A 17,111-nucleotide genomic window follows, 5' to 3' on the forward strand; every position below is an offset into this window, starting at 1 on the left:
CAAAAAGACGTTCTTAACAACCATGACGTTCACATATTTTCTGCCGCATGATTAAAAATGTAACGTCACCTGAATGTTACAGACGATCTCCCCACGTGGAAGGGCCTTGCCGTTTTCTTGAGCCATGCGCTGCAACGTCACCATGGCTTTTGCTTCATTTCCTTTCAGCAGGTCAAAACGAGGACTTTCGGGCAACCACTGCATTTGAGAAAAGAGTTCAGTCAAATCAGTGTGATGCAGCGTATTGTATTGTATTGTACAAACTACAACCGTACTACATACGGAGCAAAAGCAAATAAACATGGCCAATGGTACAGAAGAAAGGATTAGCAACCACCGCCAGCCGAGAGTGGGCACGATCCACAAAGCCAGGAGGACTTCAAAGACACAGCCCAGAGACCAGAATGCCTGAAAACACACAAAACTAATAAGTACTTGTATCAACACAATGGGGGGAAAATATAGTTTTACTTTTCATTTTCTCTTGCACTCCAAATTATTAAAATTGTTTACAACATTTAGGTTAGGTTCGATGCTTTCTTTTTATATATATACACACTATTCTAATAATAATAATCTGTTTTTATTAGGAACATACTGGACAGGGAAAGCGATGGATATGATGCTACCACAGTACCGCAATAAGGACGATGCAGGTGCCTCTCATCTTCGAAGGAAGCAATTCTGAGTACAATGTCACCCTGCAAGCAAGTAAATGGTTATTGCTAGTTAAAAAAAGGCATCTACACTATATTGAAATACAAAACTCACGATTGAGGTGCTCCTCCGATGCCAAAGCCTACAAGGCCTCGCAACACCAAAAGCCACCCATACTGAGGGGCAAAGGCACTCAGGATGCTGTAGTAAAGAGTCCAGCACATACAAATGGTCAGCACCTGTTGTTGCATTCATAAAGACAAACACATGTATAAATATACATATATGTATATTAATAATCCAACAAAATCCTTACATGTGGTTCAACAAGCAAAGGCGGCTCACCTTTTTCCTGCCGTACTTGTCAGACAAATTGCCCCAAAATGAGGAACTGAAGGCCATTCCAAGGAATACCACCTAGAGGAGTCAAACGTTTAGCATCCAAGTCCTTTCAGGGAACAAACTGTAAGACAGAATTCACTTTTTTTGTACACCTGCACAATTGAATTCTGCCTTTATAGAGGTAATAAAGCATCCTTGGGTCCCATGAAAATCAATAAGTTTTTATAGTGTCCCAGGGGTGCTACATTAACAGGATATTTATTATTACAGCTGATCTTGTCTCTCATCTAGCTAAATACAACCACAATAATAAACATACAGTATTCATTCCTTCATTCATTTTCTACCGCTTATCTTCATGTGTGTCGCGGGGGCTAGACCCCCGAAAAATGTGAGAAAATGTGTGTCCATTAATTTGACCCAATCCTCAAATATCTTGGGGTGCTGCTTCACTGCATGTCCAACATGACATGGTGAAAACAAGTTGTCCTCCCATTCCATGTGGAAGTGGTATTTTTTTGGCTTTCTCCACTCGTGTACAAAAAATGTGTACATGTTAGCAGGTCTGAAGGAGCTGCCTTTTCCTTTCCATATTCTCATGCATCATTGACTTTCATTTATTTTCTTATTCATTTTCTACGGCTTATCCTCACGAGGGTGCTGGAGCCTATCCCAGCTGTCTTCGGGCGAGAGGCAGGGTACACACTGGACTGGTGGCCAGCCAATCACAGGGCACATATAGACAAACAACCATTCACACTCACATTCATACCTATGGACAATTTGGAGTCGCCAATTCACCTAGCATGTTTTTGGAATGTGGGAGGAAACCGGAGTACCCGGAGAATACCCACGCATGCACGGGGAGAACATGCAAACTCCACACAAAGATGGCCAAGGGTGGAATTGAACATGGGTCTCCTAGCTGTGAGGCCTGCGTGCTAACCGCTCGTCCGCGGTTCATCATAGTCCATAGTCATCATAGTCCAAGCAAAACCCCTCCAAACATTACCGATGTAATGGAGGCCACTTGATAGCTGGGCAACCTCCACTCACAATGTAACTGCGGGCCCAGGATGCTGAGGATCATCATCTCCATGGCATCGGCCACCTGTACCCATATGCAAATGCAAATTTAACCCTCAAAAAATGTTTTTATTACTGCAAAAAAGCATCATACCCATGCAAAACCGGTGAGTAGTAACATTTTCCACTGGAACCATCCAAAGCCGAGGGCATCCAGCGCTCCGTCAAGCGTAAAGGTTTCTAGAAGTAAATAAAAAGTAAAATAAAAACACATTATTTAACATTATTATTTAACATTAACATTATTTGTATTTCAAGACCATCATGGGCACTTTTAATCCCAGTACATGCAACAGACAGTAATAATGTACCCACCGTGAGCTGTATTGGAGGACAATGAAGACTTCCTGCATCCTTGGTCCAAGTTTATAGAGCAAACGCCCTTGTCTTCACTAGAGGATTCACCTTTATGGTCCATAATTCCTTCTGTACTGTTTATTTCAACACAAGACAGCAGGATTACTATGACTAGTTGACTTGCATGGATGAATATATTTAGAATCTGCATAGAATTTGCCAGTTTTTTAAAACACAACAGACAAATCTTGACTTTCTACACAAAAGTATATTTCTTACCCGTGATTGGGACTTCGCCAACGCTTGTAAGTGACAGAAGCCGACGTGCCTCTCTTCTCCATTTTTGTGTTCCGTGTGTGTCTGCACACTATGTAGCTGACAACAGTTGCGGTCAAACCTGCTGGTGGGGTTTTGCACACATCCAAACACAGGATGAAATCAGAGATAAAAAAAATACCTGGAAAAGAGGGCGTGGTCACATTAAAAAGTGAAACACCGCCAAGTTGTTTTTTATTTAAACGGTAAACGTTGCAGCAATGAAACTCTACCGTCTCCAAGCCGGAAGGAAAAGTAGGCGTAACCATTAGTAGAGACAACGTGATTGACAGGCGTATCACTCTGCCGAATGAGAAGAATTTCTTTCTGGTTGATTGTAATTGGCGGAACATTTCACCATACATGTTCTACTAATGAACTACTAAGCCGTAAAGTCGCTATCATGCTAACCATATTTATCCTATTTTAGCGAAACTATGGCTAATCTAAAAGTTGCCAGTTTGAACGAGTCCAATACTGCTCTGTTTGGTAAATAGGCAGCCATCTTGGCGCTACATTTCTACCCATAATGCCTTGCACATTGTAATAGATGTGTATTTTATCACATTTTGGACCTACAAGAGATTAAATTGAGACAGGTATTGGATTATTTTACATTTTTGGCATTAATAGTACTTTCTTAAAGATTATGGAGTGTGTTTGTGATTTGTGAGGTCAGAGTTAGGTGTTTATATAAACATCCATGTTAGCTTAACTTTCCCTACCCATAATGCCTCATGAATATGTATCTTCTAGCTACAATGTTGGACATACAAGAGATGAAAATAGCCACAAATGAGGATTTATATCCGACTTTCTACACGATTTTAGGGCGTGTTTATGATTTGTAATGTCTGAGAGAATCTAATATGAGCTGGACGTTGTTATTGTACTTAATATAGTCCCACAATGCAGTCTGCATCAGCAAAAGAACCAAATAGCTGAGTTGCAAAGCTGGAACCGAGTATTTACGGCTACATTGCTGCTCATAATTTCTTTTTTTTATATTAATTAAGTTATTAGTGAGCGACCGGTGGAGTGAGGACATGCTGGGACACTCATAAATACAAGTGGGTTCTCCTTTATATACACCCACTGTTACCCACAGTGATTGTTTAGACTCCCACAGAGCATCCGAAGCCAAGGATTCGCTCCAGCATGGATACAAAGGTAAGCCAACTTTGAATCGTAAAATCCTTTCTTTGCTCTTTTATTATTTTTTTTTAAGTTGTAATTAGGAGAAAACATTTCTATTCAAGATGTCAAATGAATGCACAACTTAAGAAACGTCCTGCCTCTTGCATAGTGTCTAAACTTTTGTAATTTTTTTATATATTAATGACAGACTTTCTAGCATCAGTGTCACAAAGTTATGTATCCAATTATAAACACATGGACCACCATGCTTTGTGCATGTTTACATTTGATGAGTTACTGTCAAATGAGTTACTAACACAGTATGAATGTGTGCGGACCAGCTGTTTTCCCCCTCCCTCTTCCTCCAATCCATCTGTGTGCATAATGGATTACATTATATTAATAATCTACATAATGTGTATTGTAATGTACATTACATTATATTAATGACAAATCCTCCAACAAGCTCTCTTATGTCACTGTGCAAACAGTAATGTTAGATGCTTTTGTTGGTGTCCACAGGAAACTCAATGTTAAATATTAAAGGAGGGGCCACCTTAATTGTCTGAAGCGAACCAACTGAACCCGTAGAAGAAGATATATTGGTGTCGTTACGATAAATATGTTTTTAAACAGCACTTCATTCTGAATGTGTATGTAAACAGTCAAAATGTATCACTTTGACCATTTCTTGGAATACAACTGAACAAAATGTAATATGTGTCATCTATAATGAGTATAACAGTTTTAAATGATTTTTAAAATGGCATATAAGATCTAAGAGTTGTACGTAATTAGTTTGAAATGTATCTGTCTAATCAAAGATCAGTAATCAAATACCTGTGCTTTAATTTTATGCGGAAGACGGGACCCTGGAAGGATACAGTTACTACATCCTTGTATTACAGCATGACACACACACACACACACACACACACCGAGTGTTTTGTGTAGCTGTTCGACACTGGTCATAGCGCTGAATGAACGTTTGCAGCCTGAGCTCCATGAATGTTTAAAGCAGTCCCGGTCCTTCTAGAACCACGTAACTCATTACCACATCATTAGCTACCTCCTTCCCGTTGGAGCTCAACCTCCCCGCTGTGGAGAAGATGGTGGATTGTTGTGACATATTTTTATTTATTTACCGACTGATGTTCCGCTATTTGTGAACTTCCGATTTTCAGGAAGTGCCACCTAGGATGACAGTGTTGGGCTGAGGAGTTCACAGGGATTGAAGCCGAAAATTATTTGCATTGATCAGGTTTTAACCGACACGACTGATCCAACCATGACACACATGGCTTTGGAAGTGAAGGAGGTAACGACACAAACTTTTATTCATACATTTACTTTGTGGCACTGAAAAATTAAGAAATGTAGTGAATGTATATCTGTAGTTTTTGCAGTTTTATGCCAATCATCAAGGTTTGCCGCCATGCTTTGCAAACTTCAAGGTTTGGTATCACCTATAATCTAATATTCTTGGATAAAATTTGAGAGTCCTTGGAAAGGACCCTAGAAAAGTCCAAATTTTGGACTACTGGGTTAAAAAGTTGTGATATACTTTAACATATGCAGCCTTTACACTGCCTCCATAAGGCCAAAGAGTCAAAAATAGTCATTATGAAGAAAAAGATAGTAATTTCCATCAGTGGTCAATCTGTGATGGTCAGGTTTCCTTTGAGACCTGGAGCCCGTTAAAGCCCTCCCCACAAGCAAGGAGAACTATCTCTTTCATGGGGGCCTAACTGCCACTTTGAGTCTATAAGTAACAGGATCCTGCACCATACTGGATAGACCAGGACAAAAGGGATGGCTTCTCCAGTGATGGCCTCAGGGTCAGATAGACTTTCCTCTTCCACTTGTAGCCCGACATCAAAATTTGATGTTTACCGTGGTGTGCATTTTAGATGATTGTGGTAAACCGCGTGCCACTGACGGCGAGATGAACCACCTTCTATCACGTGACTCTTCGTTGTTGTTGTGCTTTATCAAGTTACAGTTTGTTTATCAACAAAGACTGAGGTCATGTTTTGTTTTCTGTTTGTTGGATTGTGAGCTAGTAAACTAGTCAGCCAATGGCGTTACCGTAATTGCTCTTATTATAGCCGAGTTTATTAGCCTAAATGGCAAGAGAGAGGCTGTTATACAAAAACTCACTATATAGAACAATGGAATTTTTCTGACTCTGAGTTTGCAATTTCTCCCCGTGCATGCGTGGGTTTTCTCCAGGTACTTCGGTTTCCTCCCACATTCCAAAAACATGCTAGGTTAATTGGTGACTCCAAATTGTCCATAGGTATGAATGTGAGTGTGAATGGTTGTTTGTCTATATGTGCCCTGTGATTGGCTGGCCACCAGTCCAGGGTGTACCCCGCCTCTTGCCCGAAGACAGCTGGGATAGGCTCCAGCAACCACCGTCACCCTTGTGAGGAAAAAGCGGTAGAAAATGAATGAATGAATAATGATTTGGAGGACATGAGAAAGTGAAGAGGGAAAAAATAGCTGTCTTATATTGCACAACATGGCAGTCACTAGGGGTGTCATAAGATCTTTTGAGATTAAAACATAAGATTTTCTCGTTGAGGAAAAAAAATGACTTATGAGCAGTAGGCCTGGGACAATAATAAATAAATTCATCATGCAATAAATGAACTTGATCATGTTGCCGGTGTCGGTATATCACCATGTGCATGCGTGTCTGTTTTCCTCGTCCACTCTGTGCATTTCAATATAGAACAACGAAATGAATGGAGTGAGCCCTTTGGTCAGTCATACAGCGTGTTTGTCTTGATGGGTGCATGGAGGCGGGGCCACTAGTATACACACAGAGTCAGAAGAGTGTAACAAAGTAGAAATGAAGTTAATAGATTGCAATATATTTTTTCATTGTACTTTTCATAAAAGTAAGGTTAATCTTGCCTCATCACGTTCCAACCAATATTGTAATAGCGAAAAGGAGCAAACATTGCGACCACTGTGGAACTCATTGCAAACCGTATGACAAATGTAACACACTTTTTTAAAGCACACAGCTGCTTAATTTTGTAATTACTGCCATCTACAGGACTGGGGCGGAACACTTAATTGTGTGTTGTTTTTTTAATTTGAGTGTGTATTTCTGAGTCATGTTTTTGTCTTGAGACCGCTTCCTGTTCATACATTGGCTATATGCAGTATTATTGATGGTTTCCTATCGAAGGAAGTAGGAAGTAGACGGTATCATCTGTCTGTCTTTCCTGTTGCACCGCTGCTGTCCTTCCTTTAGGTCAGGGGTCTCAAACACGCGGCCCGCGGGCCAAATGTGGCCCGCAGGACACTAGTTTGAGGCCCCCACCTTGATATGAAAGTTTAATGTTAGTGCGGCCCGCGCAAATTTGATATGGATGCTGTATGGTATCATGTACCCAGAAAAAATTATTACGTTTGATTAATGTTCATGTTGGAGGTTAAATAACTGTTAATAGTTATCCTCCCTATCCGTGTGGAAGTGGTAGGTTTTTGGCGATTAAAAAAAGTATAAATGTGACTATAGTTGTGTTTTGTCATGTCTACAGGGCTCTAATAATGCTTTGTTGATTTTAATTTGAAAAAAAATATTATTTATTATTTTATTTATTTATTACTGATTGGTTGATTTTCTTTATTCTTGATTTGTTTATTTATTTTTCATCTTATTTTGTGCAGAAAAATAAAAATGAAGATATTTGAGAACAGTGGAATGTTTTATCAGAGCTTTTCTTGTAGAAAATCGGAACCAAAGCACTGAAAAAGTTTGTATATTTTTCTGTTTTTAATAAATGCGTTGTTTTTTTTGGAAAACCTGACCCTAGCTCCAGTGGCCCCCAGGTAAATTGAGTTTGAGACCCCTGCTTTAGGTAAATACTTGAGAAGTAGTGAGGGATCATCACATTTGGTGTTGGTACTTTTTGCCAGAAGGAGAGCCATTGGAATTAAAGTACATTGCTGCTTATTTTACAAGGTGCAGTACATGCTTCCCATACATGTCAGTCAGGGGACATTTTTATTTCCGAAGTACCCTTGTCAAGAGCGGGATGGATGGCTCGCAATCAAATAGATTAGATAGTGCTGCCTGAATATAGATCCATCATGAGCAGAAAGGATATGACCAGGGTCCCAGCACCCGCTCTTGACTGGAATTCACAAAAATAGGAACACGCAGGCAGATAAGAGACACAAATATAATTCCATGTCCGTGTTTGTGAGGATATGTGATATGATAGCAGCGTCTCATGCAACATATATTTCCTTATACCTTCTGTGTGTTCCCGCTTAGAGCCTGGAGGAGCGTTGTAACAGGATCCTGAGAAACATGGAGGCCTCGCTTACCACTCGGGACCGCGTTGGGATCCAGGATTTTGTTCTCTTGGATAACTACACCAGTGAGACCGCCTTCCTAGACAACCTGAGGAAACGCTTCCATGAGAATCTGGTTTATGTGAGTCCCTTCCTTGGGGTAATGTTTTAGAGCAGGTGTAGGCAACCTGTGGCTCGGGAACCGTATTTGGCTCTTTTGATGACTGCATCTGTCTCGAATTCTCAATTGTACCATCGCTGGACTTTCGAAGATCCACCGCAGTTTCAATTTCTGCTTGTAATTAAGCGCCGTGCCTTTTGACCTTTCACCTGCCGTAGTCCTGTGCCGCTCCCTTCTGCTGAATCCGGCATCTCATGTTGCTGAAGCAGCAAGTGAACGCTCACAAAGGTCACTGCCATCCTCCAGGTCGTACTAAGCCATTAAGCAAACGTATTGCTCTTGATCAGGACAACATTGCTCATTGTTGGAAGTGATGCATCCAGCACATTTCATTTCAAGAGGTGACGTCCGTGACCCTCTGTCCCCCCTCCCGTGCGACCTTATTGTCTGTGCAGACCTACATAGGCACTCTACTGGTGTCGGTCAACCCATATAAGGAGTTGGACATCTACAGCAAGAATCAGATGGACACCTACATGGGCGTCAACTTCTTTGAGCTTCCACCTCACATGTAAGATTGGAGTTTCAATATCGGCATGAATACTTTGATTTGTAGTTTCAAGTCCATATGCTCTTCTTAGCTACGCGCTAGCAGACAATGTGTTTCGCACCATGCTGTCCGAGTTCAACGACCACTTCATCCTGATCTCGGGCGAGAGCGGTGCAGGCAAGACCGAGGCCTCCAAGAAGATTCTCCACTTTTATGCAGTCAGCTGTCCAAGCACCAAAGTCCTGAATAACGTCAGAGACAGGCTGCTTGTTTCCAACCCTGTGCTTGAGGTCTGTATATTCTTTTATTCATTCATTCATTTTCTACCGCTTATCCTCACGAGGGTCGCGGGGGTGCTGGAGCCTATCCCACCTGTCTTTGGTCGAGAGGCGGGGTACACCCTGGACTGGTGGCCAGCCAATCACAGGGCACATATAGACAAACAACCATTCACACTAACATTCATACCTATGGACAATTTGGAGGAAAATCGCGAGGAATGTGGGAGGAAATCGGAGTACCCGGAGAAAACCCACGCATGCACGGGGAGAACATGCAAACTCCACACAGAGATAGCCTAGGGTGGAATTGAACTCGGGTCTCCTAGCTGTGAGGCCTGCGCTCTATCGTATGTTCTTGAGAAATGTTATTCATTCATTGCTATAGTAAATGCCTCTCTTGAAACAATCAAAGCAAAATGGAGTGCACGACTTAGCTGCAACCAGCAGAGGCAGTGTTGATTCTCTTGGGATAACTTTGGTTGACCAGTCACTCCTGGGAAGGTTCACAACTCATGTTTTTGCCACATGTACATAACAAAAAAATATTTAATTTTTCCATATATATTTTTAAAATACATGCTTATAATGTGCTATCAGCCAGTAACAAATTTTACTTTATTGTCACCCAGGCTTTTGGAAATGCCAAAACCCTAAAGAATGACAACTCCAGTCGCTTTGGGAAGTACATGGACATCCAGTTTGACCACCAGGTGGACTTGAGTAACCTGAATTTATTCAAGTAATTTGTGTTATGGAATGATGTTTGTCCTTCAGGGTGGGGCCGTCGGCGGACACATCCTCAGCTACCTGCTGGAGAAGTCGCGTGTAGTTCATCAGAACCACGGTGAGCGGAACTTCCACATCTTCTACCAGCTGGTGGAGGGCGGAGAGGAAAATCTGCTCCGCTGGCTGGGCCTGGAGAGGAACTGTCAGAATTACAGCTACCTGGTTCAAGTCAGTGACCACTTAGTAAAACTACAGCATGCAGAGAGAGTTTCACAATTCAATGGTTTATTCTGTATCACCTGCAGGGTAATTGTGCCAAAGTGAGCTCCATTAACGATAAAAGCGACTGGAAGACGGTGGGGCGAGCCCTTTCTGTCATAGGCTTCAGCGAGAGTGACACTGAGGTAGGATTTATGACCATCTAGCTCTAATAGCATATAAATACGAGCAACTCCAAACACGCATGATTCACATGGCATCAAAATGTGTTCACGCAGCACCTGTTTGGAATCATTGCCAGCGTGCTCCACTTGGGTAACGTCAACTTCGAGGCAGATGCTCGAGGTTATGCCAGCCTCAACAACAACCTGGAAATGCACTGGGTGTCAAAAGTCAGAACAAAAAGGAACTCATTTGAAATATTATGCTGTTTTTATTCCTTACGTTCTCCTTGCTTTTTATGCTACAGTTACTTGGGATCCCCACTCAGGTGCTACAACAGGGCTTAACCCACCGCAAGATCGAAGCCAAAAAAGAGGAGGTGACCGATTGATGATTTCAATGATTGTTATTCTACCATATAGTGTAACTCGGGGAGGGGGGGGGGGGTCTGCTTTTTAATCATATTAATCACACTTTTCTCTTAATTAATCACACACAAGGTGTTCAGCCCCCTCACAGTGGACCATGCTGTTTACGCCAGGGACGCCCTTGCCAAAGCCATCTATGGACGCACTTTCAACTGGCTCGTTAACAAGATCAATGAATCCTTGGCAAACATGGTGAGGACTTCAACTTCAATAAATGGCCTAATAATAATATAATAATAATAATAAAATTGCCATTACACTGCAAATTAAATTTAATTGCAAGAAAAACTAACTGCATGTTTTATATGTGCATGATTTAATCACCTTGTTTATGGTATAGAGGCAAAATATAAAACTGTAAATTAAATATAAATTTATATGATTACCATTATTAACATAATTAATATTAATATATTAATATTAATATAATTAAAATTAATATAATTATGTATTAAATAATTATAATTATATATTAATTATATATAAAAATTAATTATTAAATTATTTTATATTAAATTACAATATCACACAAAAGTTAATTGAATTCAGACCAATTTAAGTTAGTTGTTCATAATATTACTTTTTTTTTTTACAGTTTTTCTTTTTTTTATACTGAATATGGGGGTTTATTAGCTGTAAGCAATAATCAACCAAATTATTCAGGAATGTTTTTGAAATACAGTATTTTATAACAGATTGTGTCGTGAATGAATGGAATATATAGCAAGAGTTATATATAAGTGTTGCACCACTTCAATGAACTACTGAAATAAATGGACATTTATTGAGATGCGCCTGTCAAACACTCCTAGGATTCCTCCAGAAAGACAGTGATCGGTCTTTTAGACATCTATGGATTTGAGGTTTTCAATGTGAACAGGTGAGAGTCCTCCAAAACGGATGTAATAAAAGAATGATTTTGTGAAAAGTAACTTTTTTGATTTCTTTTTAGCTTTGAGCAGTTTTGTATCAACTACTGCAACGAGAAGCTGCAGCAACTTTTTATCCAGCTGACCCTGAAGTCAGAGCAGGAGGAGTACGAGATGGAAGGCATCGAGGTCAGTCATGCCCGGCTGATAGTTTTGTCCTGTATAGGATTAACATGAGTGACAATCCAGTTTGTACACACAGTGGGAGCCAGTGCCATATTTTAATAATAAGATCATCTGTGACCTTGTGGAGGAGAAACACAGAGGGATCATCTCATTATTGGTAAGGGTGTGTTCACACTTGGGTTAAAAGGTACGGGTGTTTGAATGCAATCATTTCTATAGGACATCTCATGCATGGTGTCCTACTTTATATAGGATGAGGAATGTTTACGTCCTGGAGAGGCCACTGATCTCACACTGCTGGACAAAATGGAGGAAAAGATTGGCGGTCATCCTCATTTTGTCACGTAAGCTGCTTCTCTGCTGCTTGTAGTTCAAGTCACATGACATTACTGAACTCTATTAACCTGCAGACACAAACTGGCCGACCAAAAGACAAGGAAAACACTCGAGAGAGGAGACTTCCGCCTGCTGCACTATGCTGGAGAGGTTACATACTGTGTCGTAGGTGAGAAATCATCTTACTTTTTCTTCTTCTGTGACAGTGTATGTACAGGAATAACATCTACACGGCTTCTGCTTGCTTCTACACTCAATGACAAGCTCTTGTATTGAATCTCATTAGAATAGAATGTGCAGGTATGCCTACAATGAATAATAATAAGTTATGTGCAATGCTAATTTCATTCTTATGTTATGTCTTTCAGGATTTCTGGACAAGAACAATGACCTTTTGTATCGAAATGGAAAAGAGGTAATTTTTTTTAGTTTATCATTACTGTACAGAACTAATTAATTTGTGTTTTATCATATGTGATTTCTTGGATTCGTCATTCAAGTTGAGACTGGACTGTTTTCACATTTGTTTCTATTGTATTATTAAATAATACAATATATTCTTTAATATGCTCTTCTTTGTAAGGTTATGCAACAGTCCAAAAATGCTATCATCAAACATTGTTTTCCTCCTACTGAGCCAGACCGAAAGAAGAGACCTGAAACTGTAAGATGTTCATTTTCTTACCTTTGTGCTTTGTAAACGTTTCTACAAAGTCAACTGTGTTCTTTCCTGCAGGTAGTGACCCAGTTCAAGAGCAGCCTGGTGGGCCTGACTGAGATCCTCATGACCAAAGAGCCTTGGTACATCCGCTGCATCAAACCCAATGAAGCCAAACAGCCAGGTGAGGTGGAATATTCCGTATATCTGGACAGCATCTCGGCCCACGGAATTCAGAGTTTTTCCTCTCTTGATTCTCAGGATGCTTTGATGATGTGCTGGTGCGACATCAGGTGAAGTACCTGGGCCTGATGGAGCACCTGAGGGTGCGGCGTGCGGGGTTTGCATACCGCAGAAAATATGAGATCTTTCTCCAGAGGTAATATGAGCACAAGCTGTTGCAATACTGAAAATGAGCTTTATTGAGTCACTACCTACTCTCTACTGTTCTCTGGTTTGACCATATCTAACTTACTTTGTGTAGACAGGGAGAAATAACTACAAAAGTTATTAATTAATGTTTGCTACCCAAAATCATATTACAACTCTTCTCGACTCGACTCCAAACAAACCATTACCATTGCTCAGGTACAAGGCCCTATGTCCGGACACCTGGCCCAACTGGAAAGGTACCGCTGCAGAAGGTGTGCGGTGCCTAATCAAGCATCTGGACTATAAACCTGATGAGTACAAGATGGGCAGGTAAGACAATCACACCTATATTCACACCTTGTTATGGAATACCAGTCTTATGATTTTTCTCCTCGTCTCCTTAAGGACCAAGATTTTCATCCGCCACCCGAGGACTCTGTTTGCAACTGAAGACGCCTTTCAAGTATGCAAAAATCAGCTAGGTGAGCCGTAGGAGTAGTCAGTTGGGAGTCTGACTTGAGGTAACCTTTGTTGTGGTTTGCTGATACATAAATAAGATGGAATTGAAACCATATTTTCCATTAGAAAACAATAGAAATGTGCTAAATGAATCTGTTCCGGAGTCAACCTGTTGCCATCATGGAACGTTAACCGTATAATAATATAATAATAAATTTTATTTGTATAACGCTTTTCACTAAGAGACACTTTACAGAAGAATGGAGTTGAATAAAAGCAAGTAAAGAGAGTAAAAGATCCATTAAAATACTTCATTCATTGGTTAATACACAGCTAAAACATGAGTAAAAATGGGGCGGGGCACAGCAGTCAGGTATAAAAAGTTAGACATTAAAATGAGATTTAAAGAGGTGGGTTTTTAGTTGTTTTTTGAAACTGGGAAGGTCAGGGCAAGCATGGAGTGAATGGGGCAAAGAGTTCCAGAGGGTGGGGGCAGCGATGGAGAAGGCTCTGTCACCCCAGGTTCGGAGCTTGGTCTTACAGGGGAGTGCCAGGAGGTTGGAGTCTGAGGAGCGGATTGTGTGGATGGAGCAGGTCTGTGAGATATGGGGGGGGGGGGGGTCAGATTGTGGAGGGCTTTGTAGGTTATGAGAAGAACGTTGAAGTGAAATGAGGAGGGCGGGAGCAGCGGAGTTCTGAATATATTGTAGTTTGTTGAGGGCAACGTTTTAGTAACATTTAACACTATTATGTATAATACAATACATACAATACATTTGTCTTCTCTGCTCCTTTTTAAATAAGCTACTAAAAAGTCGGCGTTTGATGTAAAAAAAATATATATATATACTTGTCTGTGCAGCAACAAGGATTCAAGCCAAGTACAAAGGCTATCGAGTAAAAGGCGACTACCAGAAGCAGAAAGAGGCTGGTTCGTGTTTTTGTTTTTTTTTACTCTTCCACAAGCATGTCACGTGAGGCAAACACATTTAAACTCTCTCTTTTTGCGTTCACTTTAACAGCCACAAAGATAGAGAACTGCTTTCGAGGCATGATGGCGAGAAAGGAGCGAGAAAAACGGGAATGGGCCGCCAGGATCATCAAGAGGTATACGTGAAGACGAACGGTTGGTTCAGCCAAGGTGAAAGCAACAATTCTGAAGTCAATTCTAATTTGTTCTAGATTCATTAAAGGTTTCATGACCAGAAATGAGCCAGCCAGCGTAGACAACAGAGAGTACCTGGCATACGTCAGGCAAAACTACTTGACTCGGCTCAAGGAGAACCTCCCAAAGACTGTCCTGGAGAAGGACTCTTGGCCCACTCCTCCGCCTGTATTGCGAGAGGTGTGTGTGTGTGTGTGGCACAAGCTTCACAATAACTATTAACTATTAAATTAACTTGGAAAATGACCTGCAAAACAGAAAAAGAAAACTAATTAACACCCAAAATATGTTATGATAATAATTTAAATATAAAAAACATAACATTCTAAGAATAAAACTTGTAATTTGCTATAACAATTTTATAGTCAAAACATTACCACAAGGGGAGCACAGTGGACCAGAGGTTAGCATCTTGACCACACAGTCAGGAGAGCAGGAAGACCTGCATCTCTGTGTGGAGTTTGCATGTTCTCCCCGTGCATGCGTGGGTTTTCTCCGGGTACTCCGGTTTCCTCCCACATTCCAAAAACATGCTAGGTTAATTGGCCACTCCAAATTGTCCATAGGTATGAATGTGAGTGTGAATGGTTGTTTGTCTATATGTGCCCTGTGATTGGCTGGCCACCAGTCCAGGGTGTACTGGTCGCCAAAAGCTGCGACATGTTCTATTTTGCAGGCGTCCCAGCTCCTGAAGAAGCTCTACATCCGCCACATGATCCGTAATTACGTCCATGGAATGACCAAGGAGAGGAAAGCACAGGTACAGTCCCACAGGGTTCCCACAGGGTTCCCATACGTGGCAAACTGACTTTAAAATAGTTTCCATGACATGTTTACAGCTTCAGTTAAAAGTTCAGACCAGCTCCATGTTCAAAGACAAAAAGGAGAACTATCCCATCAGTGTGTGCAGACCCTTCCTGGACACCAGGATAGGTAAGACTGCATTTTTTTGTTTTTGTAATTCTTTGAGCTTAAACAAGCACTCATTGTTTCTAATTTTGTCTCTAAAATAAGGCGTTGAGGACATAAGCATGAAAGTGATGCAAGTGATCCGTCACGAGCATGTCAAATACGGCGTCAGCGTGGTCAAATACGACAGGAACGGCTTTAGGCCTCGCCCGCGACAGCTCGTCCTCACTCAAGAAGCTGTCTACCTGGTGGAAGAGGCCAAGATCAAGCAGAGGATCCATTACAGCTCGCTGAAAGGTAACGAGAGGAGGAATTACCGTAAATGGGGAGTGTGAAAGCAAAGTGGCAAGATGAGTCTTCTTCTTCTTTCATTCAGGTGTTTCGGTCAGCAACCTGAGTGACAACTTCCTGATTCTCCACGTTACATGTGATGACATCAAGCAGAAGGTAGAGAGAATGACGAATTTATGATTTTCTTCAGATTTTGAAACAAATGTTCCCATGGGAAATAATAGAAATTCTGAAAACATGGCGGTTCTAGCATCTTACTGTCACCATCATGGAACCTTAATTCACTGTAAAGACAGCATTTTAGGAGCACTTAACACACTTAATTGTCATGCAAGTGTAAAAATAAGTTCATTTTCTAATCAGTAACCGTATTTGCTTCACCAGGGGGATCTTGTTCTGCAGTGTGACTTCCTGTTTGAGGCCCTCACCAAGCTATCTGTCCTCACTAGCAAGCAGAACCTCATCCAGGTGGTCCAGGGCAGGTACAGAGTGAGACGACACAGTGAGGGGGGGTCCCCATCATCTTCTATTGAATATGACGTTGTCGTGTGCAGTGTGCGATTCGACATCCAGCCTGGCAGAGAAGGCTTTGTGGACTTCAGGAGTGGTCATGCGTCGGTGGTCTACAGGGCTAAAAATGGCCACCTGACAGTGGTGAGAGTTCCTAAAAGGACACCTTGGTGGAGAATGAGTGTAAATTTAAACTGATTAAACACGGCTGTCGTTATGTCCTCTTCAGGAATCAACAAGAACCAAGTCCAGATGATTTGTCCACCACCCCCTTGGTTCTGCATACTTTAGGAACAGCCAGTCTAAGCTGTTATTGCCAATATTTCAGTCATGGAACTAGCAACTAGTAGATACAATAGATGTCATTGTAGAAGGTTGTAGGATGCAGGAAATATATGTATACTCACATCTACCGTCATTAATGAAAGGGAAAGGGAATAGGGAGCGTTAGGGTAAGTAACTAAGTACACTCACTTGTCTTTACTGTGTTTTTTGTGTATTTGTAATTTTTTAAAATAGTTTTTAAATATTCAACTGTACTTTACTTACGTATTGTAGTTGGCTACATTTACCAGGATGATGAGGATTGATGTTCATCCATAAATATGTGTCGCTTCATTAAAAAAAAAACATCTGGGTAGATGCTTTCAGTACATTTTTTTTTGCAGTGTAAGAGTACATTTTACAGTTAATTGTACTACAGTAAGCGACTCCAAAT

General features: G+C 41.0%; 2 protein-coding genes across 8 annotated transcripts in view; one reads left to right on the forward strand and one right to left on the reverse strand.

Moving 5' to 3' along the window:
* The window catches only part of svopb (SV2 related protein b), a 7,065-nt gene extending 3,861 nt beyond the window's left edge, over nucleotides 1–3,204 (reverse strand). For 4 of the 6 annotated variants that reach the window (XR_009119749.1, XR_009119748.1, XR_009119751.1 and 1 more), the window contains exons 1-9: nucleotides 2,662–3,203; nucleotides 2,401–2,516; nucleotides 2,180–2,265; nucleotides 2,012–2,110; nucleotides 1,003–1,074; nucleotides 772–896; nucleotides 638–701; nucleotides 283–408; nucleotides 70–198 (exon numbers count right to left, since the gene is read on the reverse strand). Coding sequence is in view for 2 of the 6 variants with exons in the window: in XM_058051244.1 (XP_057907227.1) it covers nucleotides 70–198; nucleotides 283–408; nucleotides 638–701; nucleotides 772–896; nucleotides 1,003–1,074; nucleotides 2,012–2,110; nucleotides 2,180–2,265; nucleotides 2,401–2,516; nucleotides 2,662–3,062 (1,218 nt within the window). In the remaining 4 variants the exon portion in view is untranslated. Of the gene's footprint in view, nucleotides 1–69; nucleotides 199–282; nucleotides 409–637; nucleotides 702–771; nucleotides 897–1,002; nucleotides 1,075–2,011; nucleotides 2,111–2,179; nucleotides 2,266–2,400; nucleotides 2,517–2,661 lie in introns of all 6 variants that reach the window. The other 2 variants (XM_058051266.1, XR_009119750.1) reach the window with 2 other exon arrangements.
* Nucleotides 2,930–17,025, forward strand: myo1hb (myosin IHb). Of its 2 annotated transcripts, XM_058051133.1 has the most exons (33): nucleotides 2,930–3,296; nucleotides 3,714–3,867; nucleotides 5,019–5,152; nucleotides 8,132–8,293; nucleotides 8,728–8,843; nucleotides 8,914–9,112; nucleotides 9,733–9,813; nucleotides 9,878–10,057; nucleotides 10,135–10,233; nucleotides 10,327–10,440; nucleotides 10,518–10,589; nucleotides 10,711–10,830; nucleotides 11,451–11,518; nucleotides 11,591–11,696; nucleotides 11,770–11,850; nucleotides 11,946–12,037; nucleotides 12,104–12,198; nucleotides 12,398–12,444; nucleotides 12,613–12,693; nucleotides 12,766–12,871; nucleotides 12,949–13,066; nucleotides 13,276–13,389; nucleotides 13,465–13,541; nucleotides 14,381–14,449; nucleotides 14,541–14,625; nucleotides 14,701–14,863; nucleotides 15,360–15,443; nucleotides 15,523–15,616; nucleotides 15,698–15,889; nucleotides 15,969–16,039; nucleotides 16,268–16,365; nucleotides 16,438–16,537; nucleotides 16,623–17,025. In XM_058051133.1, exons 3-33 carry the CDS (start codon nucleotides 5,123–5,125, stop codon nucleotides 16,647–16,649), a joined length of 3,141 nt encoding a protein of 1,046 aa, XP_057907116.1. In that variant the 5' UTR covers nucleotides 2,930–3,296; nucleotides 3,714–3,867; nucleotides 5,019–5,122; the 3' UTR covers nucleotides 16,650–17,025. The 2 variants fall into 2 exon arrangements, with proteins under 2 accessions (XP_057907116.1, XP_057907125.1); XM_058051142.1 differs by lacking the exons at nucleotides 2,930–3,296; nucleotides 3,714–3,867; nucleotides 5,019–5,152; nucleotides 8,132–8,293 and having other exon boundaries at nucleotides 8,754–8,843; nucleotides 8,928–9,112.
* Nucleotides 17,026–17,111: the final 86 nt, after the last annotated feature.

The sequence above is a fragment of the Doryrhamphus excisus genome, chromosome 2 (genome assembly GCF_030265055.1).
Source record: "Doryrhamphus excisus isolate RoL2022-K1 chromosome 2, RoL_Dexc_1.0, whole genome shotgun sequence".
Classification (NCBI taxonomy): Eukaryota; Metazoa; Chordata; class Actinopteri; order Syngnathiformes; family Syngnathidae; genus Doryrhamphus; species Doryrhamphus excisus.